General features: G+C 44.8%; 1 protein-coding gene across 1 annotated transcript in view; it reads right to left on the reverse strand.

The window, feature by feature from the left end:
* The window catches only part of DDX60 (DExD/H-box helicase 60), a 288,318-nt gene that overhangs the window by 68,637 nt on the left and 191,696 nt on the right, over positions 1-27,985 (reverse strand). The window contains exons 26-27 of the mRNA XM_077279474.1: positions 26,954-27,097; positions 21,680-21,709 (exon numbers count right to left, since the gene is read on the reverse strand). Of these exons, the coding sequence (XP_077135589.1) occupies positions 21,680-21,709; positions 26,954-27,097 (174 nt within the window). The remainder of the gene's footprint in view (positions 1-21,679; positions 21,710-26,953; positions 27,098-27,985) is intronic.

A 27,985-nucleotide genomic window follows, 5' to 3' on the forward strand; every position in this document is an offset into this window, starting at 1 on the left:
ACACCTTTAGTAGGCCGGAAAAGCCTATTGCATTTTTTAAAATGGTAATTTGGAGCAGAAGGTTGAAGCTCAGCTTTATTTAGTTGAGGGCAACACCAGGCAGGGGCACACAGACAGACACCTTTAGTAGGCCGGAAAAGCCTATTGCATTTTTCAAAATGGTAATTTGGAGCAGAAGGTTGAAGCTCAGCTTTATTTAGTTGAGGGCAACACCAGGGAGGGGCAGAAGCCGTTAGTAGGCCCTAACCACCATTTTTTTTTTTAAAACCACATAATGAGAGCCGGAAGGTTGAAGCTCAGCTTTATTTAGTTGAGGACAACACCAGGGAGGGGCAGAAGCCGTTAGTAGGCCCTAACCACCATTTTTTTTTTTAAAACCACATAATGAGAGCCGGAAGGTTGAAGCTCAGCTTTATTTAGTTGAGGACAACACCAGGGAGGGGCAGAAGTCGTTAGTAGGCCCTAACCACCATTTTTTTTTTTAAAACCACATAATGAGAGCCGGAAGGTTGAAGCTCAGCTTTATTTAGTTGAGGACAACACCAGGGAGGGGCACACAGACAGACACCTTTTGTAGGCCTGAAAAGCCTATTGCATTTTTCAAAATGGTAATTTGGAGCAGAAGGTTGAAGCTCAGCTTTATTTAGTTGAGGGCAACACCAGGGAGGGGCAGAAGCCGTTAGTAGGCCCTAACCACCATTTTTTTTTTTAAAACCACATAATGAGAGCCGGAAGGTTGAAGCTCAGCTTTATTTAGTTGAGGACAACACCAGGGAGGGGCAGAAGCCGTTAGTAGGCCCTAACCACCATTTTTTTTTTTTTAAAACCACTTAATGAGAGCCGGAAGGTTGAAGCTCAGCTTTATTTAGTTGAGGACAACACCAGGGAGGGGCAGAAGCCGTTAGTAGGCCCTAACCACCATTTTTTTTTTTAAAACCACATAATGAGAGCCGGAAGGTTGAAGCTCAGCTTTATTTAGTTGAGGACAACACCAGGGAGGGGCAGAAGCCGTTAGTAGGCCCTAACCACCATTTTTTTTTTTAAAACCACATAATGAGAGCCGGAAGGTTGAAGCTCAGCTTTATTTAGTTGAGGACAACACCAGGGAGGGGCACACAGACAGACACCTTTTGTAGGCCGGAAAAGCCTATTGCATTTTTCAAAATGGTAATTTGGAGCAGAAGGTTGAAGCTCAGCTTTATTTAGTTGAGGGCAACACCAGGGAGGGGCAGAAGCCGTTAGTAGGCCCTAACCACCATTTTTTTTTTTAAAACCACATAATGAGAGCCGGAAGGTTGAAGCTCAGCTTTATTTAGTTGAGGACAACACCAGGGAGGGGCAGAAGCCGTTAGTAGGCCCTAACCACCATTTTTTTTTTTTTAAAACCACTTAATGAGAGCCGGAAGGTTGAAGCTCAGCTTTATTTAGTTGAGGACAACACCAGGGAGGGGCAGAAGCCGTTAGTAGGCCCTAACCACCATTTTTTTTTTTAAAACCACATAATGAGAGCCGGAAGGTTGAAGCTCAGCTTTATTTAGTTGAGGACAACACCAGGGAGGGGCACACAGACAGACACCTTTAGTAGGCCGGAAAAGCCTATTGCATTTTTCAAAATGGTAATTTGGAGCAGAAGGTTGAAGCTCAGCTTTATTTAGTTGAGGGCAACACCAGGGAGGGGCAGAAGCCGTTAGTAGGCCCTAACCACCATATTTTTTTTAAAACCACTTAATGAGAGCCGGAAGGTTGAAGCTCAGCTTTATTTAGTTGAGGACAACACCAGGGAGGGGCAGAAGCCGTTAGTAGGCCCTAACCACCATTTTTTTTTTTAAAACCACATAATGAGAGCCGGAAGGTTGAAGCTCAGCTTTATTTAGTTGAGGACAACACCAGGGAGGGGCACACAGACAGACACCTTTAGTAGGCCGGAAAAGCCTATTGCATTTTTCAAAATGGTAATTTGGAGCAGAAGGTTGAAGCTCAGCTTTATTTAGTTGAGGGCAACACCAGGGAGGGGCAGAAGCCGTTAGTAGGCCCTAACCAAAGTTGAAGGCCAAATGCAGTTTAATTTCTGATACTATAGGCCGAAAGCCAGAAGGTGGAAGTTCCGATTTAGACAGTGGAGGACAATTTGAATTAGGGACTGCAGACAGACTTAGTAGGCTGTCCCCTGTGGACCATGCATCCACCACATTAACCCATTGCGCCGTAATGGACACGTAATCTTCCGTGGCCATGCCTACAGGTCCATGCGTCTGTTGTCGGGTGCACCTTTGTACTCACAGATTGCCAGAGTGCATGGACAATGCGGTCTTTTACATGCTGGTGGAGGGTTGGGATGGCTTTTCTCGCAAAAGAAGTGTCGACTGGTTAGCTTGTAGCGTGGTACAGCGTAGTCCATCATGGCCTTATTAATAGTAAATAAAATATATAACTAGGCTCTATGAACTTTTAAATAGGTTCCAGGGGTACACGGGCAGCATTGGTGTGGTCAGTGGAGGAGTATTGCAAGTAGGGGCTGCAGACAGGCTATCAAAGGCCTAAAATAACAAACAGTAGGCAGTCATGGAAGTTTTACATCGGTTACATGGATACACAGGCAGGCACTCCAGGCAGCATTGTGGTCAGTGGAGGAGTATTGCAAGTAGGGGCCGCAGACAGGCTATCAAAGGCCTAAAATAACAAACAATAGGCTCATGGCAGTTTTACAGCGGTTACATGGATACACGGGCAGGCAGCTTGGTGGTCAGTGGAGGAGTATTTAAAGTAGGGACCGCAGACAGGCTATCAAAGGCCTAAAATAACAAACAATAGGCTCATGGCAGTTTCACAGCGGTTACATGGATACACGGGCAGGCAGCTTGGTGGTGGTGAGTGGAGGAGTATTTAAAGTAGGGACCGCAGACAGGCTTCAAAGGCCTAACATAAGAAAATGGGCTGGCTGTAGGCACTTTATAATTGGTTCCAGGGGTACACGGGCAGCAGTGGTCTGGTCAGTGGAGGAGTATTTAAAGTAGGGACCGCAGACAGGCTATCAAAGGCCTAACATAACAAACAATAGGCTCATGGCAGTTTCACAGCGGTTACATGGATACACGGGCAGGCAGCTTGGTGGTGGTGAGTGGAGGAGTATTTAAAGTAGGGACCGCAGACAGGCTTCAAAGGCCTAACATAAGAAAATGGGCTGGCTGTAGGCACTTTATAATTGGTTCCAGGGGTACACGGGCAGCAGTGGTCTGGTCAGTGGAGGAGTATTTAAAGTAGGGACCGCAGACAGGCTATCAAAGGCCTAACATAACAAACAATAGGCTCATGGCAGTTTCACAGCGGTTACATGGATACACGGGCAGGCAGCTTGGTGGTGGTGAGTGGAGGAGTATTTAAAGTAGGGACCGCAGACAGGCTTCAAAGGCCTAACATAAGAAAATGGGCTGGCTGTAGGCACTTTATAATTGGTTCCAGGGGTACACGGGCAGCAGTGGTCTGGTCAGTGGAGGAGTATTTAAAGTAGGGACCGCAGACAGGCTTCAAAGGCCTAACATAAGAAAATGGGCTGGCTGTAGGCACTTTATAATTGGTTCCAGGGGTACACGGGCAGCAGTGGTCTGGTCAGTGGAGGAGTATTTAAAGTAGGGACCGCAGACAGGCTATCAAAGGCCTAACATAACAAACAATAGGCTCATGGCAGTTTCACAGCGGTTACATGGATACACGGGCAGGCAGCTTGGTGGTCAGTGGAGGAGTATTTAAAGTAGGGACCGCAGACAGGCTATCAAAGGCCTAAAATAACAAACAATAGGCTCATGGCAGTTTTACAGCGGTTACATGGATACACAGGCAGCTTGGTGGTGAGTGGAGGAGTATTTAAAGTAGGGACCGCAGACAGGCTATCAAAGGCCTAAAATAACAAACAATAGGCTCATGGCAGTTTTACAGCGGTTACATGGATACACAGGCAGCTTGGTGGTGAGTGGAGGAGTATTTAAAGTAGGGACCGCAGACAGGCTATCAAAGGCCTAAAATAACAAACAATAGGCTCATGGCAGTTTTACAGCGGTTACATGGATACACAGGCAGCTTGGTGGTGAGTGGAGGAGTATTTAAAGTAGGGACCGCAGACAGGCTTCAAAGGCCTAAAATAACAAACAATAGGCTCATGGCAGTTTTACAGCGGTTACATGGATACACAGGCAGCTTGGTGGTGAGTGGAGGAGTATTTAAAGTAGGGACCGCAGACAGGCTATCAAAGGCCTAAAATAACAAACAATAGGCTCATGGCAGTTTTACAGCGGTTACATGGATACACAGGCAGCTTGGTGGTGAGTGGAGGAGTATTTAAAGTAGGGACCGCAGACAGGCTTCAAAGGCCTAAAATAACAAACAATAGGCTCATGGCAGTTTTACAGCGGTTACATGGATACACAGGCAGCTTGGTGGTGAGTGGAGGAGTATTTAAAGTAGGGACCGCAGACAGGCTTCAAAGGCCTAACATAAGAAAATGGGCTGGCTGTAGGCACTTTATAATTGGTTCCAGGGGTACACGGGCAGCAGTGGTCTGGTCAGTGGAGGAGTATTTAAAGTAGGGACCGCAGACAGGCTTCAAAGGCCTAACATAAGAAAATGGGCTGGCTGTAGGCACTTTATAATTGGTTCCAGGGGTACACGGGCAGCAGTGGTCTGGTCAGTGGAGGAGTATTTAAAGTAGGGACCGCAGACAGGCTATCAAAGGCCTAACATAACAAACAATAGGCTCATGGCAGTTTCACAGCGGTTACATGGATACACGGGCAGGCAGCTTGGTGGTCAGTGGAGGAGTATTTAAAGTAGGGACCGCAGACAGGCTATCAAAGGCCTAAAATAACAAACAATAGGCTCATGGCAGTTTTACAGCGGTTACATGGATACACAGGCAGCTTGGTGGTGAGTGGAGGAGTATTTAAAGTAGGGACCGCAGACAGGCTTCAAAGGCCTAAAATAACAAACAATAGGCTCATGGCAGTTTTACAGCGGTTACATGGATACACAGGCAGCTTGGTGGTGAGTGGAGGAGTATTTAAAGTAGGGACCGCAGACAGGCTTCAAAGGCCTAACATAAGAAAATGGGCTGGCTGTAGGCACTTTATAATTGGTTCCAGGGGTACACGGGCAGCAGTGGTCTGGTCAGTGGAGGAGTATTTAAAGTAGGGACCGCAGACAGGCTTCAAAGGCCTAACATAAGAAAATGGGCTGGCTGTAGGCACTTTATAATTGGTTCCAGGGGTACACGGGCAGCAGTGGTCTGGTCAGTGGAGGAGTATTTAAAGTAGGGACCGCAGACAGGCTATCAAAGGCCTAACATAACAAACAATAGGCTCATGGCAGTTTCACAGCGGTTACATGGATACACGGGCAGGCAGCTTGGTGGTCAGTGGAGGAGTATTTAAAGTAGGGACCGCAGACAGGCTATCAAAGGCCTAAAATAACAAACAATAGGCTCATGGCAGTTTTACAGCGGTTACATGGATACACAGGCAGCTTGGTGGTGAGTGGAGGAGTATTTAAAGTAGGGACCGCAGACAGGCTTCAAAGGCCTAAAATAACAAACAATAGGCTCATGGCAGTTTTACAGCGGTTACATGGATACACAGGCAGCTTGGTGGTGAGTGGAGGAGTATTTAAAGTAGGGACCGCAGACAGGCTTCAAAGGCCTAACATAAGAAAATGGGCTGGCTGTAGGCACTTTATAATTGGTTCCAGGGGTACACGGGCAGCAGTGGTCTGGTCAGTGGAGGAGTATTTAAAGTAGGGACCGCAGACAGGCTTCAAAGGCCTAACATAAGAAAATGGGCTGGCTGTAGGCACTTTATAATTGGTTCCAGGGGTACACGGGCAGCAGTGGTCTGGTCAGTGGAGGAGTATTTAAAGTAGGGACCGCAGACAGGCTATCAAAGGCCTAACATAACAAACAATAGGCTCATGGCAGTTTCACAGCGGTTACATGGATACACGGGCAGGCAGCTTGGTGGTGGTCAGTGGAGGAGTATTTAAAGTAGGGACCGCAGACAGGCTATCAAAGGCCTAAAATAACAAACAATAGGCTCATGGCAGTTTTACAGCGGTTACATGGATACACAGGCAGCTTGGTGGTGAGTGGAGGAGTATTTAAAGTAGGGACCGCAGACAGGCTTCAAAGGCCTAAAATAACAAACAATAGGCTCATGGCAGTTTTACAGCGGTTACATGGATACACAGGCAGCTTGGTGGTGAGTGGAGGAGTATTTAAAGTAGGGACCGCAGACAGGCTTCAAAGGCCTAACATAAGAAAATGGGCTGGCTGTAGGCACTTTATAATTGGTTCCAGGGGTACACGGGCAGCAGTGGTCTGGTCAGTGGAGGAGTATTTAAAGTAGGGACCGCAGACAGGCTTCAAAGGCCTAACATAAGAAAATGGGCTGGCTGTAGGCACTTTATAATTGGTTCCAGGGGTACACGGGCAGCAGTGGTCTGGTCAGTGGAGGAGTATTTAAAGTAGGGACCGCAGACAGGCTATCAAAGGCCTAACATAACAAACAATAGGCTCATGGCAGTTTCACAGCGGTTACATGGATACACGGGCAGGCAGCTTGGTGGTGGTGAGTGGAGGAGTATTTAAAGTAGGGACCGCAGACAGGCTTCAAAGGCCTAACATAAGAAAATGGGCTGGCTGTAGGCACTTTATAATTGGTTCCAGGGGTACACGGGCAGCAGTGGTCTGGTCAGTGGAGGAGTATTTAAAGTAGGGACCGCAGACAGGCTATCAAAGGCCTAACATAACAAACAATAGGCTCATGGCAGTTTCACAGCGGTTACATGGATACACGGGCAGGCAGCTTGGTGGTGGTGAGTGGAGGAGTATTTAAAGTAGGGACCGCAGACAGGCTTCAAAGGCCTAACATAAGAAAATGGGCTGGCTGTAGGCACTTTATAATTGGTTCCAGGGGTACACGGGCAGCAGTGGTCTGGTCAGTGGAGGAGTATTTAAAGTAGGGACCGCAGACAGGCTTCAAAGGCCTAACATAAGAAAATGGGCTGGCTGTAGGCACTTTATAATTGGTTCCAGGGGTACACGGGCAGCAGTGGTCTGGTCAGTGGAGGAGTATTTAAAGTAGGGACCGCAGACAGGCTATCAAAGGCCTAACATAACAAACAATAGGCTCATGGCAGTTTCACAGCGGTTACATGGATACACGGGCAGGCAGCTTGGTGGTCAGTGGAGGAGTATTTAAAGTAGGGACCGCAGACAGGCTATCAAAGGCCTAAAATAACAAACAATAGGCTCATGGCAGTTTTACAGCGGTTACATGGATACACAGGCAGCTTGGTGGTGGTGAGTGGAGGAGTATTTAAAGTAGGGACCGCAGACAGGCTTCAAAGGCCTAACATAAGAAAATGGGCTGGCTGTAGGCACTTTATAATTGGTTCCAGGGGTACACGGGCAGCAGTGGTCTGGTCAGTGGAGGAGTATTTAAAGTAGGGACCGCAGACAGGCTATCAAAGGCCTAACATAACAAACAATAGGCTCATGGCAGTTTTACAGCGGTTACATGGATACACAGGCAGCTTGGTGGTGAGTGGAGGAGTATTTAAAGTAGGGACCGCAGACAGGCTATCAAAGGCCTAAAATAACAAACAATAGGCTCATGGCAGTTTCACAGCGGTTACATGGATACACAGGCAGCTTGGTGGTGAGTGGAGGAGTAGTGCAAGGAGTGTCTGTCCCAGTACTCCCAAAATATAAATAGATGTTAATGTCTCGCAAAACAACCAAAACAAAAAAAAAAGGTGGCATACTTAGGTACAGGGGTGGGCTCATCTACTGAGTTTCTGACATACTAATTTGGCAGTAACTATTTAATGGTGCCAATATAGGACACAGACACAGACTACTTTAAGTTGCATCATAGATGTCTACAAATTTGTATTGTCAGTGCCAGACATTGAATGATGTCAGCGAATAGACTAAAGATTGGTGGAGCTGTGCGACATAATTTTGCACGTGGTAGAGCACATTTTGAGCTGGGGTAGGGGGGAACTCTCTTGAGGCCGGCGGGACCGCCCCAGGGCCCCTCATGTTACAACGGTGTGTCTGACGTTGGGTGCGCACCACCACCGCCAGAGACACTACATTGTACTATGAGGGACCCAGTAGCAATGCCGTCAACCAAAAGCGAGCACACCCACCTCTTCAGACAAACAGCAGTCTCACGGGTGCTTGCGCCAAGTCGCGATACCACGGCCCCGTGTGGGGAGTTTTGCCATTTAGGGAGGTGTAAACATGTCGTATGCTGTACAATCAGCTGCAGCAAATTAGACATTAGAAAAGTAATTCACAGGCAAGAGCTTTTCATAGGAAAGCTAGGTGTCGGCCGGGCAAGGTGGGGCAAAAGATTTCGAAATCCAGTTGTGGTTCATTTTAATGAATGTTAGATCGTCAACATTTTGGGTAGCCAGACGAGTCCTTTTTTCGGTTAATATTGAACCTGCAGCACTGAATACTCTTTCTGATAGGACACTTGCTGCCGGGCAAGCAAGCTCCTGCAATGCATATTCTGCCAATTCTGGCCAGGTGTCTAATTTGGAGGCCCAGTAATCAAATGGGAATGACGGTTGAGGGAGAACATCGATAAGGGATGAAAAATAGTTAGTAACCATACTGGACAAATGTTGTCTCCTGTCACTTTCAATTGATGCAGCAGTACCTGTCCTGTCTGCGGTCATAGCAAAATCACTCCACAACCTGGTCAGAAAACCCCTCTGTCCAACGCCACTTCTGATGTGTGCACCCCTAACACTCCTAGTCTGCTGCCCCCTGGAGCTCGTGTGAGAACGATCACGTGCGCTGTGTGCTGGGAATGCCTGAAGCAAACGGTCAACAAGAGTTGATTGTTTGGTTGCTAATATTAGTTCCAAGTTCTCATGTGGCATAATATTTTGCAATTTGCCTTTATAGCGTGGATCAAGGAGGCAGGCCAACCAGTAATCGTCATCGTTCATCATTTTCGTAATGCGTGTGTCCCTTTTTAGGATACGTAAGGCATAATCCGCCATGTGGGCCAAAGTTCCACTTGTCAAATCTCCGGTTGTGATTGGTTGAGGGGCAGTTGCAGGCAAATCTACGTCACTTGTGTCCCTCAAAAAACCAGAACCCGGCCGTGACACGCAACCAATTTCCTGTGCCCCCGTGAAAGTTTCCGCATTAAAAATATACTCATCCCCATCATCCTCCTCATCCTCCACCTCCTCTTCGCCCGCTACCTCGTCCTGTACACTGCCCTGACCAGACAATGGCTGACTGTCATCAAGGCTTCCCTCTTCCTCTGGTGCAGACGCCTGCTCCTTTATGTGCGTCAAACTTTGCATCAGCAGACGCATTAGGGGGATGCTCATGCTTATTACGGCGTTGTCTGCACTAACCAGCCGTGTGCATTCCTCAAAACACTGAAGGACTTGACACATGTCTTGTATCTTCGACCACTGCACACCTGACAACTCCATGTCTGCCATCCTACTGCCTGCCCGTGTATCCTCCCACAAATAAATAACAGCACGCCTCTGTTCGCACAGTCTCTGAAGCATGTGCAGTGTTGAGTTCCACCTTGTTGCAACGTCTATGATTAGGCGATGCTGGGGAAGGTTCAAAGACCGCTGATAGGTCTGCATACGGCTGGCGTGTACAGGCGAACGTCGGATATGTGAGCAAAGTGCACGCACTTTGAGGAGCAGGTCGGAGAACCCAGGATAAGTTTTCAATAAGCACTGCACCACCAGGTTTAAGGTGTGAGCCAGGCAAGGAATGTGTTTCAGTTGGGAAAGGGAGATGGCAGCCATGAAATTCCTTCCGTTATCACTCACTACCTTGCCTGCCTCAAGATCTACTGTGCCCAGCCACGACTGCGTTTCTTGTTGCAAGAACTCGGACAGAACTTCCGCGGTGTGTCTGTTGTCGCCCAAACACTTCATAGCCAATACAGCCTGCTGACGCTTGGCAGTAGCTGGCCCATAATGGGACAACTGGTGTGCAACAGTGTCATCTGCCGATGGAGTGGTTGGCCGACTGCGTTCTGTGGAAGAGCTGTAGCTTCTGCAGGAGGACGAGGAGGAGGAGGAGGGGGTGCGAACGCCTACAGCCAACTGTTTCCTAGACCGTGGGCTAGGCACAACTGTCCCTAAATTGATGTCGCCTGTGGACCCTGCATCCACCACATTCACCCAGTGTGCCGTGATGGACACATAACGTCCCTGGCCATGCCTACTGGTCCATGCATCTGTAGTCAGGTGCACCTTTGTACTCACAGATTGCCTGAGTGCATGGACGATGCGCTGTTTAACATGCTGGTGCAGGGCTGGGATGGCTTTTCTGGAAAAAAAGTGTCGACTGGGTAGCTCGTATCGTGGTTCAGCGTACTCCATCAGGGCTTTGAAAGCTTCGCTTTCAACTAACCGGTAGGGCATCATCTCTAACGAGATTAGTCTAGCTATGTGGGCGTTAAAACCCTGTGTACGCGGATGCGAGGATAAGTACTTCCTTTTTCTAACCAGAGTCTCATGTAGGGTGAGCTGGACTGGAGAGCTGGAGATCGTGGAACTTTCGGGTGTGCCGGTGTACATGGCAGACTGAGAGACGGTTGGAGACGGTATTGTTTCCGCCGGTGCCCTAGATGCAATATTTCCTCCTACAAAACTGGTGATTCCCTGACCCTGACTGCTTTTGGCTGGCAAAGAAACCTGCACAGATACTGCCGGTGGTGCGGAAAATGGTGGCCTTACAGTGACGGAAGGGATGTTGCGTTGCTGACTAGCTTCATTGGCCGAGGGTGCTACAACCTTGAGGGACGTTTGGTAGTTAGTCCAGGCTTGAAAATGCATGGTGGTTAAGTGTCTATGCATGCAACTAGTATTTAGACTTTTCAGATTCTGACCTCTGCTTAAGCTAGTTGAACATTTTTGACAGATGACTTTGCGCTGATCAGTTGGATGTTGTTTAAAAAAATGCCAGACTGCACTCTTCCTAGACTCGGATCCCTTTTCAGGGATTGCAGACTGAGCTTTAACCGGATGGCAACGCTGTGCTCCAACAGGTTTTGGCTTTGACACGCGTTTTGGTCCAGATACGGGCCCGGCAGATGGAACCTGTTGCGATGTTGATGCCTGCTGCGGCCCCTCCTCCACCTCCGCTTCTGAACTACTGCCGCCTGCACCCTGTTCCCCCAATGGCTGCCAATCGGGGTCAATAACTGGGTCATCTATTACCTCCTCTTCGAGCTCGTGTGCAACTTCGTCTGTGTCACTGTGTCGGTCGGTGGTATAGCGTTCGTGGCGGGGCAACATAGTCTCATCAGGGTCTGATTGTGGATCTGTACCCTGAGAGGGCAATGTGGTGGTCTGAGTCAAAGGAGCAGCATAGTACTCTGGCTGTGGCTGTGCATCAGTGCACTCCATGTCAGAATATACTTGTAATGGGCATGGCCTGTTAAATGTTTCACTTTCTAAGCCAGGGACGGTATGTGTAAAGAGCTCCATGGAGTGACCCGTTGTGTCGCCTGCTGCATCCTTCTCTCTTGTTGTAGTTTTTGCTGAGGAGGACAAGGAAGCGACTTGTCCCTGACCGTGAACATCCACAAGCGACGCGCTGCTTTTACATTTACCAGTTTCGGAAGAGGAGGCAAAAGAGCTAGAGGCTGAGTCTGCAATGTAAGCCAAAACTTGCTGTTGCTGCTCCGCCTTTAAAAGCGGTTTTCCTACTCCCAGAAAAGAGAGCGTTCGAGGCCTTGTGTAGCCTGACGACGAAACTGGCTCCACAGCTCCAGACTTAGGTGGAATATTTTTATCCCCACGACCACCTGATGCTCCACTACCACTACCATCATTACCAGCTGACAATGAACGCCCACGACGACCTCTTGCACCAGACTTCCTCATTGTTTTAAAATCTTAACCAAAGTAACTTTATTTGTTGCTGTCAAACAACTTACACGGTGAGCTATAACTTCAGTATGATTTCAATATCCCTTAACAGGTTGGTGAGACCACAAGGAAAATCAGGCACAATGTTACACACTCTGTTTTCTGTGGCACAAAATCACAGAGATGACACACACGCAGGACTGTCACTCAAGCACTAATGTCAATATTAATCTCCCACCTAATTTATTTTTTTTTTTTTCTCAGGGAGACTTTAGAAACCAAATAATATTAAAAAAAAAAAAAAAAAAAAAAAAGGCTTTCTATGGCCCACAATTAGAGAGAGAGAGGTGGCACAACCAGGAGTCAAGACTGGCGCACAAGCTGAAAGGGCAATATTACTCTCCCACTGTTTTTTATGTTTTTTTTGTTTTTTTCAGGGAGACTTTAGAAACCAAATAATATTAAAAAAACCAAAAAAAAAAAGGCTTTCTATGGCCCACTGAATGAGAGGGAGAGAGGTGGCACACCCAGGAGTCAAGACTGGCACACAAGCTGAAAGGGCAATATTACTCTCCCACTGTTTTTTTAGGTTTTTTTTTTTTTTTCAGGGAGACTTTAGAAACCAAATAATATTAAAAAAAAAAAAAAAAAAAAAAAAAAAAAATAGGCTTGCTATAGCCCACTGAATGAGAGATAGCACACACAGCAGTGGCACACAAGCCCTGACTGAGGCCAATATTTTTCTCCCACTGATTGATGTAGTGTTTTTGTGTTGAGGTAGAATTTAGAACACAAATCACGGAAAAAATAAATAGGCTTTCTATGGCCCACTGAATGAAAGGGAGAGAGGTGGCACACCCAGGAGTCAAGACTGGCACACAAGCTGAAAGGGCAATATTACTCTCCCACTGTTTTTTTATGTATTTTTTGTTTTTTCAGGGAGACTTTAGAAACCCAATACTATTTAAAAAAAAAAATAAATAGGCTTTCTATGGCCCACTGAATGAGAGGGAGAGAGGTGGCACACCCAGGAGTCAAGACTGGCACACAAGCTGAAAGGGCAATATTATTCTCCCACTGTTTTTTTAGGTTTTTTTTTTTTTTTTCAGGGAGAATTAGAAACCAAATAATATTAAAAAAAAAAAATAAATAGGCTTTCTATGGCCCACTGAATGAGAGGGAGAGAGGTGGCACACCCAGGAGTCAAGACTGGCACACAAGCTGAAAGGGCAATATTATTCTCCCACTGTTTTTTTAGGTTTTTTTTTTTTTTTTCAGGGAGAATTAGAAACCAAATAATATTAAAAAAAATAAATAAATAGGCTTTCTATGGCCCACTGAATGAGAGGGAGAGAGGTGGCACACCCAGGAGTCAAGACTGGCACACAAGCTGAAAGGGCAATATTACTCTCCCACTGTTTTTTTAGGTTTTTTTTTTTTTTTCAGGGAGACTTTAGAAACCAAATAATATTAAAAAAAAAAAAAAAAAAAAAATAGGCTTGCTATAGCCCACTGAATGAGAGATAGCACACACAGCAGTGGCACACAAGCCCTGACTGAGGCCAATATTTTTCTCCCACTGATTGATGTAGTGTTTTTGTGTTGAGGTAGAATTTAGAACACAAATCACGGAAAAAATAAATAGGCTTTCTATGGCCCACTGAATGAAAGGGAGAGAGGTGGCACACCCAGGAGTCAAGACTGGCACACAAGCTGAAAGGGCAATATTATTCTCCCACTGTTTTTTTAGGTTTTTTTTTTTTTTTTCAGGGAGAATTAGAAACCAAATAATATTAAAAAAAAAAAATAAATAGGCTTTCTATGGCCCACTGAATGAGAGGGAGAGAGGTGGCACACCCAGGAGTCAAGACTGGCACACAAGCTGAAAGGGCAATATTACTCTCCCACTGTTTTTTTAGGTTTTTTTTTTTTTTCAGGGAGACTTTAGAAACCAAATAATATTAAAAAAAAAAAAAAAAAAAAAAAATAGGCTTGCTATAGCCCACTGAATGAGAGATAGCACACACAGCAGTGGCACACAAGCCCTGACTGAGGCCAATATTTTTCTCCCACTGATTGATGTAGTGTTTTTGTGTTGAGGTAGAATTTAGAACACAAATCACGGAAAAAATAAATAGGCTTTCTATGGCCCACTGAATGAAAGGGAGAGAGGTGGCACACCCAGGAGTCAAGACTGGCACACAAGCTGAAAGGGCAATATTACTCTCCCACTGTTTTTTTATGTATTTTTTGTTTTTTCAGGGAGACTTTAGAAACCCAATACTATTTAAAAAAAAAAATAAATAGGCTTTCTATGGCCCACTGAATGAGAGGGAGAGAGGTGGCACACCCAGGAGTCAAGACTGGCACACAAGCTGAAAGGGCAATATTATTCTCCCACTGTTTTTTTAGGTTTTTTTTTTTTTTTTCAGGGAGAATTAGAAACCAAATAATATTAAAAAAAATAAATAAATAGGCTTTCTATGGCCCACTGAATGAGAGGGAGAGAGGTGGCACACCCAGGAGTCAAGACTGGCACACAAGCTGAAAGGGCAATATTATTCTCCCACTGTTTTTTTAGGTTTTTTTTTTTTTTTTCAGGGAGAATTAGAAACCAAATAATATTAAAAAAAATAAATAAATAGGCTTTCTATGGCCCACTGAATGAGAGGGAGAGAGGTGGCACACCCAGGAGTCAAGACTGGCACACAAGCTGAAAGGGCAATATTACTCTCCCACTGTTTTTTTAGGTTTTTTTTTTTTTTTCAGGGAGACTTTAGAAACCAAATAATATTAAAAAAAAAAAAAAAAAAAAAATAGGCTTGCTATAGCCCACTGAATGAGAGATAGCACACACAGCAGTGGCACACAAGCCCTGACTGAGGCCAATATTTTTCTCCCACTGATTGATGTAGTGTTTTTGTGTTGAGGTAGAATTTAGAACACAAATCACGGAAAAAATAAATAGGCTTTCTATGGCCCACTGAATGAAAGGGAGAGAGGTGGCACACCCAGGAGTCAAGACTGGCACACAAGCTGAAAGGGCAATATTATTCTCCCACTGTTTTTTTAGGTTTTTTTTTTTTTTTCAGGGAGAATTAGAAACCAAATAATATTAAAAAAAAAAAATAAATAGGCTTTCTATGGCCCACTGAATGAGAGGGAGAGAGGTGGCACACCCAGGAGTCAAGACTGGCACACAAGCTGAAAGGGCAATATTACTCTCCCACTGTTTTTTTAGGTTTTTTTTTTTTTTCAGGGAGACTTTAGAAACCAAATAATATTAAAAAAAAAAAAAAAAAAAAATAGGCTTGCTATAGCCCACTGAATGAGAGATAGCACACACAGCAGTGGCACACAAGCCCTGACTGAGGCCAATATTTTTCTCCCACTGATTGATGTAGTGTTTTTGTGTTGAGGTAGATTTTAGAACACAAATCACGGAAAAAATAAATAGGCTTTCTATGGCCCACTCAGTGAGAGATGGCACACACAGGGATGGCACTGTAGCAGAAATGCCAATCTTAATCTCCCACAAAAAAAAAACAAAAAAAAAAAAAAAACTGTCCTACAATTACTATCTCCCTGCAGTAATGTAAGCCAGGTATGGCAGGCAGCAATAGGAGTGGACTGATGCACAAATTAAATAAAAAGTGTGGACAAACAAAAAAGATAGCTGTGCAGAAAGGAAGGAACAAGAGGATATGTGCTTTGAAAAAAGCAGTTGGTTTCCACAGTGGCGTACACACAGCAATACAGCTATCACGGAGCCTTCTAGGGCAGCCCAATGAGCTACAGCGCTGAGGGGAAAAAAAAAAAAAAAATAGCTTCCACAGTCCCTGCACACCGAAGGTGGTGTTGGACAGTGGAAATCGCTGCAGCACAAGCGGTTTGGTGGTTAGTGGACCCTGCCTAACGCTCTCCCTGCTTCTGACGAAGCGGCAGCAACCTGTCCCTAAGCTCAGATCAGCAGCAGTAAGATGGCGGTCGGCGGGAACGCCCCTTTATAGCCCCTGTGACGCCGCAGACAGCAAGCCAATCACTGCAATGCCCTTCTCTAAGATGGTGGGGACCAGGATCTATGTCATCACGCTGCCCACACTCTGCGTTCACCTTCATTGGCTGAGAAATGGCGCTTTTCGCGTCATTGAAACGCGACTTTGGCGCGAAAGTCGCGTACCGCATGGCCGACAAGCACAGGGGTCGGATCGGGTTTCATGAGACGCCGACTTAGCCAAAAGTCGGCGACTTTTGAAAATGATCGACCCGTTTCGCTCAACCCTAACAATGACTACTAATAAGATTCTATACAATGGTTCTCTTGTTAAAGCACAGGCCAAATGCGCGTTGGGCACACAGTGAGAGTGTGATTTATATATCCTGTCAGTCTCCCCTCTTCTCTATTATGTCATAGCTGTTTTCTCAGTTATTTATCCTGTTTCACTCTTGCAATATATAGAACACTTTACACATTATAAACATATATCACTTTACTATCCTTACCATCAGGTCTCATGTGATTTTTTGTGACATTCATTCCTCTTTTTTTGGAGATCTAATATATTATTTTCTGTCACAGTATTTATTAAACCTTTTTATCGTCATATCACTATATCTATATGCAATAACCCAATTAATCTCTTGTTCCCTTGTTGAGCATGGGAGTTTCTCACATTAATTTGTGCTACTTCACAGCCATTTCAGGATGAATGGTTTATGATAATTGCATTATTTGCACATAACTATTGTCACGATATATATATATATATAGCAACCCCACGAGGGGGAGTGGTCGGTCGGCGGATGGCACGACACAACGGGATGGTAAAGTGGTGAGGAAGGCCCTACCAATAGGGAATGAGGAATGGTCACCTCCTGCGCAAACCTGAGCCTGACCCTTCACTCCCCTAACACCCTAAGTGGGTCCTTCCCCCCACCACAGTCAGGAACCTCATCCCTCACCGTCACCTCACACTGTCCTGGCTAGTGCACCAGCTGGCAACAACACAGGGGACAGTGACAAACACGAGACAGATGGGGTAATAACACAACTTAGCTTTACAACTTCCTCTGCTGCAAAGCACCGCACAGCAGAATAAAGCACCAGGATCACGAACTCACAAAACCAGCTGATAAACCACAGCAGCCAGCAAGCTCCTTACTCCAGGCTTGGTCACTGTAGATTGCTCTATCACGGACAGTCAACTGATGCATTAGGTGACCATTTAAAGGATGGTGGGAGTGCTCACCACCCACATTAGCTGACCTAACAACTCTGCAGTTACAACAGATTGCCAGCGAGGGAAACAGGCATTACCCCCCGCTGGTACTGAAAGGAAACAAGCGTCATTTAAATCCTACTGGAACCAGAGCTGCCACGAATCCAAAAATGGATCATGACAACTATTAATTTTAATATTTGCCTATACTGGCTGTTTAGTGGACCTTACATTGTGTTCCAAATTATTATGCAAATTACATTTTTATTGGATTTTCTTAAATGGTCGGTGCAAATGACAGTCAGTCTAATAAAAGTCATCACTAGTGTTGAGCGATACCGTCCGATACTTGAAAGTATCGGTATCGGATAGTATCGGCCGATACCCGAAAAGTATTGGATATCGCCGATACCGATACCCGATACCAATACAAGTCAATGGGACACCAAGTATCGGAAGGTATCCTGATGGTTCCCAGGGTCTGAAGGAGAGGAAACTCTCCTTCAGGCCCTGGGATCCATATGAATGTGTAAAATAAAGAATTAAAATAAAAAATATGTTTAGGGCCTTCCATGACATCACGGCTTCTGATTGGTTGCATGCCGCTCATGTGACTGCCACGTGACCAATCACAAGCCGCGACGTCATTCAGGTCCTAAATTCCTAGAATGAGGAGTTTAGGGCCTGAGAATGACGTCGCGGCTTGTGATTGGTCGCGTGGCGGTCACATGAGCGGCACGCGACCAATCAGAAGCCGTGACGTCATGGAAGGCCCTAAACGCGCTCATTTTAAGCAAAGGAGGCTGCCGGTTAACAGCGGTAAGGTGCAGGGGCCTCCGGAGAGGTGAGTATATCAATATTTTTTATTTTAATTCTTTATTTTACACATTCATATGGATCTGATACCGATTCCCGATACCACAAAAGTATCGGAACTCGGTATCGGAATTCCGATACCGCAAGTATCGGCCGATACCCGATACTTGCGGTATCGGAATGCTCAACACTAGTCATCACCGTTAGAGTATACATCGAGTTTTATTGAAGAAACCTCCCAATGATAACAGTATAGTCTCCAAAATGAATAAAAACTCAAATGCACTGTTCCAAATCACTAGGCACAGTAGAATTCCTAACATTTGATATGTTTTAAAGAACTGAAAATGCTCATTTGTGGAATTTGCAGCATTCGGAGGTCACATTCACTGAACAAAAAAGATATTTAACTCCAAAACATCCTAACAGGCCAAGTTACATGTTAACATAAGACCCCTTCTTTGATATCACCTTCACAATTCTTGCATCCATTGAACTTGTGAGTTTTTGGAGAGTTTCTGCTTGTATTTCTTTGCATGAAGTCAGAATAGCCTCTCAGAGCTGCTGCTTTGATGTGAACTGCCTCCCACCCTCATAGATCTTTTGCTTGATGATACTCCAAAAGTTCTCTATAGGGTTGAGGTCAGGGGAAGATGGTGGCCACACCATGAGTTTATCTCCTTTTATGCCCATAGCAGCCAATGACTCAGAGGTATTCTTTGCAGCATGAGATGGTGCATTGTCATGCATGAAGATGATTTTGCTCCTGAAGGCACATTTCTGCTTTTTATACCATGAAAGAAAGTTGTCAGTCAGAAACTCTCTATACTTTGCAGAGGTTATTATCACACCTTCAGGAACCTTAAAGGGCCCTACCAGCTGTTTCCCTATGATTACAGCTCAAAACATGACTCCTCCACCTCCTTGCTGACGTCGCAGCCTTGTTGGGACATGGTGGCCATCCACCAACCATCCACTACTCCATCCATCTGGACCATCCAGGGTTGCTCGACACTCATCAGTAAACAAGACTGTTTGAAAATTAGTCTTCATGTATGTCTGGGCCCACTGCAACCGTTTCTGCTTGTGAACACTGTTTAGGGGTGTCCGAATAGTAGATTTATGCACCACAGCAAGCCTTTGAAGGATCCTGCACCTTGAAGTTTGAGGGACTCCAGAGGCACCAGCAGCTTCAAATAACTGTTTGCTGCTTTGTAATGGTATTTTGGCAGCTGCTCTCTTAATCCAATTAATTTGTCTGGCAGAAACCTTCCTCATTATGCCTTTATCTGCATGAACTCTGTCTGTGCTCTGTTTCAGTCACAAATCTCTTCACAGTATGATGATCATTCTTAAGTTTTCTTGAAATAACTACCGTATTTTCTGGTGTATAAGACGACTGGGCGTATAAGACGACCCCCAACTCTTCCATATAAAATATGGAATTTGGGATATGCCCAACGTATAAGACGGGGGTCATCTTATACGCCCAGTGATCTTATACGGCGTGTGCAGTCTGGATGGTTCCCAGGGTGTGAAGGAGAGGAGACTCTCCTTCAGGCCCTGGGATCCATATTCATGTAAAAAATAAAGAATAAAAATAAAAAATATGGATATACTCACCCCTCCGATGAATCCTGGCTGTCACCGCTGCAAGCGTCTGCCTCCGTTCCTAAGAATGCAGAGTGAGTGTAGGACCTGCGATGACGTCGCGGTCTTGTGATTGGTCGCGTGACCGCTCATGTGACCGGTCACCTGACCGCGACGTCATCGAAGGTCTTTCACTCTCTGCATTCTTAGGAACGGAGGCAGACGCTTGCAGCGGTGAGAGCCGGGGGGCTGTCCGAGGGTGAGTATATCCATATTTTTTATTTTTATTCTTTATTTTTTACATGAATATGGATCCCAGGGCCTGAAGGAGAGTCTCCTCTCCTTCAGACCCTGGGAACATCCAGGATCGCTCCCTGCACACGCCGTACCTGGCGTATAAGACGACCCCCGACTTTTGGGACAATTTTTAGGGATTAAAAAGTCGTCTTATACGCCGGAAAATACGGTAATGTGTTCATACCTTGTCCAAGGCATTGCACTATTTAACGCTTTTCAGCAGAAGAGATATCCTTTAAATTTCCCATATTACTTGAAACCTGTGGCCTGCTTAATAATGTATAACATCATTTTTAAGTAATTTTCCTTTGATTAGAATCACCTGGAAAACTAACTATCACATGTGTTTAAGATTGATTTAAGTGAACCACTGAGCCCTGAGACACAATACCATCCACAAGTTTATTTGAAAAACAAAACAATTATATTTATGACACTTAAATCCAATTTGCATAATAATTTGGAACATGGTGTGTATATATATATATATATATATATATATATATATATATATATATATATATATATATATATATATATATATGCACTACTTTGAATGAATTATTGTTATATGTATTTTTATTAATATAGCCCTAACTCCTGTGTATTTTATCTTGTTGAGGTGTTTTCATTTTGTTCGTCTTGTTATAATTTATATGATTTAATCAATAAAATGTTGAATTTTATATATAGAGTTGTGCATCAAGTTTATAGGTTCATAAATGGGAGAAGGCAAGATCTCTGCTTCTAGCTTCTCCTTCCTCACCCTCTCTTTCCACTATGTAGAAGATGACAGATGCTAAGATTCAATCTCAGTCATTTAAAATCTGTCTCCTCTGAATACAGATTTACCTGGGAATTGAGAGTTTTTAAAATGAATGATGAAACCTGGTGGAGACAGAAACAGATTTTCAGTTACATTACAAAGTTGATTATTTTCATGTGTACTATTGGTTTATGTAATACTGTATATACTCGAGTATAAGCCGACCCGAGTATAAGCGGAGGTACCTAATTTTGCCACGGAAAACTGGGTAAGCTCACTGACTCGAGTATAAGCTGGGTATGCATTGTCCCCTCATCCCTGTCCTGCTATGCCTGGCTCCCTCTGTCCTATCCTGGTATGTAGCTTCCTCGTCCTGTCCTGGTATGCATGGCTCCTCCAGTCACGCATGGCTCAGCTCCCCCAGTCATGCATGGCTCGGCTCCCCCATCCCATCATTGTATGCATGGCTCACTCACTCGTTGTCCCGGCGCCAGCAGCTCTTCCTGTGCTTAGCGGTCACATGGTATCGCTCATTAAGGTAATGAATATGCGCTCCTCACCTATGGGAGTGGAGACGCGTGCAAATTCATTACCTTAATGAGCGGTACCACGTGACCGCTCACCACAGGAACTTCATGAAGAGCTGCCGGGACAGCGGAGATGTAGGAACAGAGATGCAGCGATGGCGTGAGGAGGGCGAGTTTGATGTCTTCTGTTAGCCGGCGGCTGCAGCTGCAGCTGTCACTGTGTCACAGCTGCTGGCTCCTGCCGCTGCTCCGCTGCTCTAACTCCCCCACTGGCTTTCTGGACAATGACTCGTGTATAAACCGAGAAGGGCATTTTCAGCACAAAAAAAATGTGCTGAAAAACTCGGCTTATACACCAGTATATACGGTAATTAAAATGAAGGTTACTCTTTAAACATATGACTTTTAATCTGTGTCCCCGACTGATGAGTCGGGTGTGAGATACTGATTGTGCAGAGCACAATACACATACAATGAAGTAGAAACTTATGAGAAAGATCATTATTATACCTACAGTATGTAAAGGATTTAAATGTCAATTCTACCTTGAAGGACTTGTATCCAGCTTTGCTGACCTGGGTAAAAACAAAGAATTGACTTTATTTACCGATCATCACATTTTTAGCATTTTATATGCAAATTAGGTATTAACATCCATAAAAATGTATTATACATATACATTATACATTTGCCTACCTAAGGGTATGTGCACAGGGCGTCACTGTGTGCATACAGGCGGAATTGCCAAGTTATTCAAGGTGAAAACACTATGAAAATGCCGGGAGTCGTTTTCCAGGAGTATTATTTTTCCTGGCATCTTTTCAGTCATTTTTGGGGTGGCATTTTTGCTCTATACTTTTAAAGGGAACCTGTCACCCCCCCCCCCCCCAGGTAACTAAAAGAGCCACCTTGTGCAGCAGTAATGCTGCATTCTGTCAAGGTGGCTCTTTTAGTTCGGGTCCCTGGCACTGCTGAAAGAATCATTTTTTAAATTTGTCCCTCATACCGTGAAATTGCCACGGGGCAGGTCTTTCCCCCCTAATCCAGACGCCTCACAGCCAACAATCATGGCCCCTGCACGCCTGGCGCCGCCTCCTCTTCCTTCATTAGTGTCCCCGGTACCTGCGCTGTAAGTTCAAAGAGCAGCGCAACTGTGCATGCCCCCCCAAAAAAAATAACTGCGCAGGCGCCGGGGACGCTAATGAAGGAAGAGGAGGCGGCGCCTGGCGCGCAGAGGCCATGAGTGACGGCTGTGGTGCATCTGGATTAGGGGGGAAAGACCTGCCCCAGGGATGATATCATGGTATGAGGGACAAATTTAAAAAACGATTCTTTCAGCAGTGCCAGGGACCCGAACTAAAAGAGCCACCTTGTCAGAATGCAGCATTAGTGCAGCACAAGATGGCTCTTTTAGTTACAAACGCCTGGGGGGGGGGGGGGTGACAGGTTCCCTTTAAGTAAGTAGAGCTGGCAGCTTTCAAACACAGCCATTCAAAGAAGCAGCATGGTACTTCTCATAACCACCTCAAGGTTTCCTCACCCTGAAGTGATAAAAGAAGTGACTTAAGACGGAACACATGTGCACAGCGATGTCGCTTTTTGCATTGCTTTCAATTATGTTAATTTTATGCAGTGTACTTGTGGCACATTTTCAAGCAGATTCCAGGTGGAATCTGCCTGAAAAAGACATTCTGTGCACAGACCTTAAATAATCCTGCTGTTTTTCATAGTTATTTCACTAAGGCTACTATATAGTAGTGCAATAAATTTATAGTTCCCAGTACTCCGCTTACTTAAAAGGAACCTGTCAGCAGGATTGTGCACAGTAACCTACAGACAGTGAGAGGTCGGCGCCTTTATATTGAATAAAATGATACCTTGGTGTCACGGGAAGCCTAGGTAGGCAAGAGCTAATGACCCAGGCCCCTGCGATTTCCCTCAACTCTGGGAAACCCTGACTGACCCTCTCCCAGAGTTTACACTGATGGTGTGCATGTCTGGGCCTCCATCCTCACCCTGTCTCCTGTTTCAACCCTAGGCTGAAACCACCACCCACCACCCAGTGAAGAGACCACACACCAATACCCACAGTTAGCACAGACAAGGATAACGGAAAATATGCACCATGCTGCAGTCACACAGGAATACACTGTAAGTGCACAGGGCAAAACAAATACAAATAAAGGAAGGAGAAAATACGACAAAGGGAAATATACACCACCAGATACGAAACTCCTTCTCCTAGACCACCACTCCAGACCGAGATAACCAAGCACAAGACAGAAGCTATAAACGGCGACGCCCAATGTTCAGAAGAACTATTTAAAGGCAGTGGGCGTGAGCCAGCTTCCAATCTGAGCACCAACTAAATTAACCCCGGACCAGCTAGATGAAATCCAGCCGACGCCACTGAGCGCATAGTGAACAAAAGCAGAATTATCGCTGTCTGTCGAACGCCCTAGTGTGAACAGCGTCCGACATGACACTTGGTTGATGAAATCCCTCGTGTGTGTTTTTTTAATCTTTATTTTCAGTTTGTGTTAATGAGATTCTCGTGCCCTAAGGTGGGGCTGGGGTATGTGGTGCTCTGATTAGCTCTTCATAATGCAGCCTGCTGACAGGTCACTGATCCCTCACGGACCTGCCCCCTAGTTTACATAATGAATACCTAACATCCTGAAGAGACAAAAAACGCTTCTGCAGGCAGGTGCCAGCCATCCATGGCACCTGCTCTACATCATAATCGCAAGGTTAGTGTGGCAATAAAACATTTTCTTGATGTTATCCAGCTATGGAAAAAAAAAAAAATTTTTGATAATGGCGACCGCCGAGCTTGCACAGTAGCAGCTATAGGTGTCGATAGCTGTGATCTGATAATTGCTACTGCACATGCGCCGGTGGTGCCATCTTACTGGAGAATTAAAAAAAAATCCTCTTCCAAGATGGCGTCGCCTGCCCCTGCACAGTAGCAGCTCTCGGATCACAGCTGACACCGACAGCTGCTTCTGCACAGGCAGCACCATCTTGGATGAGGAATTTTTTTTCTTCTCCAGTAAGATGGCGCCACCGGCGCGTGCACAGTAGCAGTTATCGGATCACAGCTATTGCTAGGTGCTACTGCGCAGGCGCGGCGGTCGCCATTTTCATTTTTTTCCCCTACCTGGATAACATCAAGAAAATGTATTATTGCCTCACTAAACATGCAATTATGCTGCAGAGCAGAGCCCACAGCCGGCACCCGCCTGTCTCTTTCTTCAGTATGTTAGGTATTCATTATGCACACTAGGGGGCAGGTCAGTGAGGGATCAGTGACCAGTCAGCAGTCAGTATTATGAATATCTAATCAGAGCACCACATACACCAACTCCGCCTTATGGTACAAGAATCTCATTAACACAAAACTGAAAATAAAGATTAAAGAACAATCATAAGACGGATTTAATCAACCAAGGTATCATTGTATTCAGTATAACGGCGCCGACCTGACACTGTGTGTAGGTTACTATGCACAATCCTGATGACAGGTTCCCTTTAATTTTCATTCATTCATTTGATACTGGAAATACCAACTTTCCAACTGTAGCAAAGCTCGTAGGCCGGATTCACACATCCATGTATTGTGGTTCAAATATGGACTGTGATGTATGGACCGGACTTGGGTCTTCTTACCCAAACTTGGCAGCTTTATGTATGCCTATGGGGGTGTTGAGATTGGTCGAGGGACCCCACGTCCAATCTGTGCATTATGGACAAGGACACACAGATGTGTGAATACAGCCTTCTATATACATAATTGTCTAAGGGGTACTTCCGTCTGTCTGTCTGTCCTTCTGTCACGGATATTCATTGGTCGTGGCCTCTGTCTATCATGGAAATTCAAGTCGCTGATTGGTCGCCGCAAAACAGCCACAACCAATCAGCGACGGCCACAGTCCGGAAGAAAATGGCCACTCCGCTCCCCGCAGTCAGTGTCCCCGGCGCTCCGCTCCCCGCAGTCAGTGTCCCCGGCGCCCGCTCCATACTCCCCTCCTGTCACCGCTAACACAGGGTTAATGCCGGTGGTAACGGACGGCGTTATGCCGCGGGTAACGCATTCCGTTCCCGCCGCTATTAACCCTCTGTGTCCCCAACCTTTTACTATTGATGCTGCCTATGCGGCATCAATAGTAAAAGAAAGTAATGTTACAAATAGTAAAAAAAAAAAAAACCTGCTATACTCACCCTCCGTTGTCCGCTCAGCCACTCGCGCCTGCCGCAATCTTCCTTTCCCAGCGATGCTTTGCGAAATTACCCACAAGACCTAGCGGTCTCGCGAGACCTCTAAGTCATATGGGTAATTTCGCAAAGCATCCGGGGAACGCAAGATGGTGGCAGCCGCGCGCCCATCTGCACAGCGCCGCTGGATCCCAGGAAGCAGAGAGACGGGACGCTGAGGAGCAGCGACCAGAATGGTGAGTATGTTCAACTACAAGGGGCCCTCGGATCGTTAGGTGAGTATGTTTATTCTTTATTTTTTTAACCTGTGACATACGTGGCTCGGTAATATACTACGTCACTGGGCAATATACTACATCGCTGTGCAATATACTACGTGGCTAGACAATATACTACCTCGCTCTGCAATATACTACGTGGCTTGGCAATATACTACGTGGCTCTGTGCTGTATACTACGTCGCTGGGCAATATACTATGTGGCTCTGTACTATATACTATGTGGCTGGGCAATATACTACGTAAATGGGCAATATACTATGTGACTGGGCAATATACTACGTGGCTGGGCAATATACTACGTGGACTGTGCAATATACTACGTGTCTGTGCAATATACTACGTCACTGGCAATATACTACGTCACTGGCAATATACTACGTCACTGGGCAATATACTACGTAACTGGGCAATATACTACGTGGACATGCATATTCTAGAATACCCGATGCGTTAGAATCGGGCCACCATCTAGTATTGTATATTCACATACTGCAAATTTGTTCCAAAGATTTTTGCAGTCGTCCCATTCACTTAAAGGGAGCTTGCAGGAATCAATGTCAATGACATTTAGATGAATTTTCACAAAAATGTCTGCACTAAGTTTGCATTACGTTAGTAGCGTGTCTGTCAACTATTAGACTGTTTCCGAAAGGGATTAGCAGAATAATGAATGAAGTCTGGACAGGCTCTAAGTGAGGATCACTAAGTTAAGGAATGTAATATACACAGATATTGAACTTTTATGATATTGAATATTTTATGTAGATTATATTGTTATGTAAACTGTATAAATTAGAGATTTAAGGTTAACATATATTCTGGTCTTTAATCAATCAGTAGAAATCACATCAGTTAAAAAATAATAAAGGTTGATTTATTTCAGTGTAATGCAAGGGCAATGTTTACAGCCCAAAAAGGACCTGTCCCTTATTATGTAATTTTTTAACTTTAACTGTTGTAAATGTCACTCCTTTCCATCTTCCTGCACCTCTCCATTTCTAAGATATAGCCCTCTCACCCTGTATATAAATCTACACTTTTAGCCAAATGGGTGTGGCCTTCAAGAAGACTGCCATAAAGAAGAGTTGCAGACTACTTGTCTATAAAGACAAATTATGAGCAGTAAAGAGGGGGCAATATATCAGGCATAGAGAAGATTTGGAACAATGTCAGATTCAGGAGAAGAGCTGCATTTACAATGGGTAAAAAATTACATATTTATGGTAAGTGGGAGATCCTCTTCACGTATAAATTCATAAAAGGGTGAGATGGCGCCTCTCAGTGTGATGCATAATGATCACGATGTTGCATAATTGCACTTACTGAAGAGTCTTTCCTAATTTTTCTGCTTTTGCTTGAAGTTTCTGGATATTTTTAGTCTCCTCCTCAGACTGTCTCATTTCCAACTTATGACTCAGATGTTTGTACAGCGTCTTTGCTAAATTTTCCACTAAATCTAGTTTAAATCTAAAAACACAACACATTAAAAGTCAAATCATTTTGTGATTAATAGTTTGTCTGCACAGTAAATAATTTTACTGAATGAAACTGAATAGACGTCAGACGCATTGTGCCTGACATTCTATGTTATAGCACTGGAGATTGGTGAGATATCCAACATCATAACTTCCTTATTCCTTGTTTTATTTGGTGACATGTTAAGGACACACTAAATGGTACATATCAACTATTTTTCTTGCCAATTAAACCAGATGCTGACAAATTTTATTTTTTGATTTGCTTTATTTGTCTTATAATCTATTTTCTGTATAAGATTATGGAACCGCTCTCTTTTTAGAGCTGCCTCTGTTGACAATGGTTCAGAGATATGCTTCACTACTGCTACATCATCAGGAGGGAACTGGTACTTGGAGAAGACTTCTGTGGGAGAGTTTTGTGTGCGTGCGCTATAACCTGTACACAGTATATTGTGCAGATAGGGGAGAAGGTAAGCTGTGTATATCACCTACATAAAGAACAACTAGAACTCCTGGAAATGATGATATAGCACCACAGTGTCCTGATCAAGTCTGTCTGATTACTTGAAGAGGCAGGAAGAATGTCTACATTTACAGATCTGAGATTAATTCTCCAAGTTGTTTGGAACAACTTTCTTGCTGAGTTCCTTCAAAAACTGTATGCAAGTACCTAGAACTCATGTTTTCATGCTGCTTTGAAGTCAAAGGGTGGTCACACCAAATGTTGGATTGATTTATATTTTTCTTTTGTTCATTCACTAGGGGCTATGCAGAAGGGGTAGTCCAGCAGTGGACAACCACTTCAAATTGATTTAATTTGCAAGTGCTGAAATCAGCTTCTAAGGGAACATTATTACATGAGGCCAAATCAATCAAA

Source organism: Ranitomeya variabilis, chromosome 1, assembly GCF_051348905.1.
Source record: "Ranitomeya variabilis isolate aRanVar5 chromosome 1, aRanVar5.hap1, whole genome shotgun sequence".
NCBI classification, from domain to species: domain Eukaryota; kingdom Metazoa; phylum Chordata; class Amphibia; order Anura; family Dendrobatidae; genus Ranitomeya; species Ranitomeya variabilis.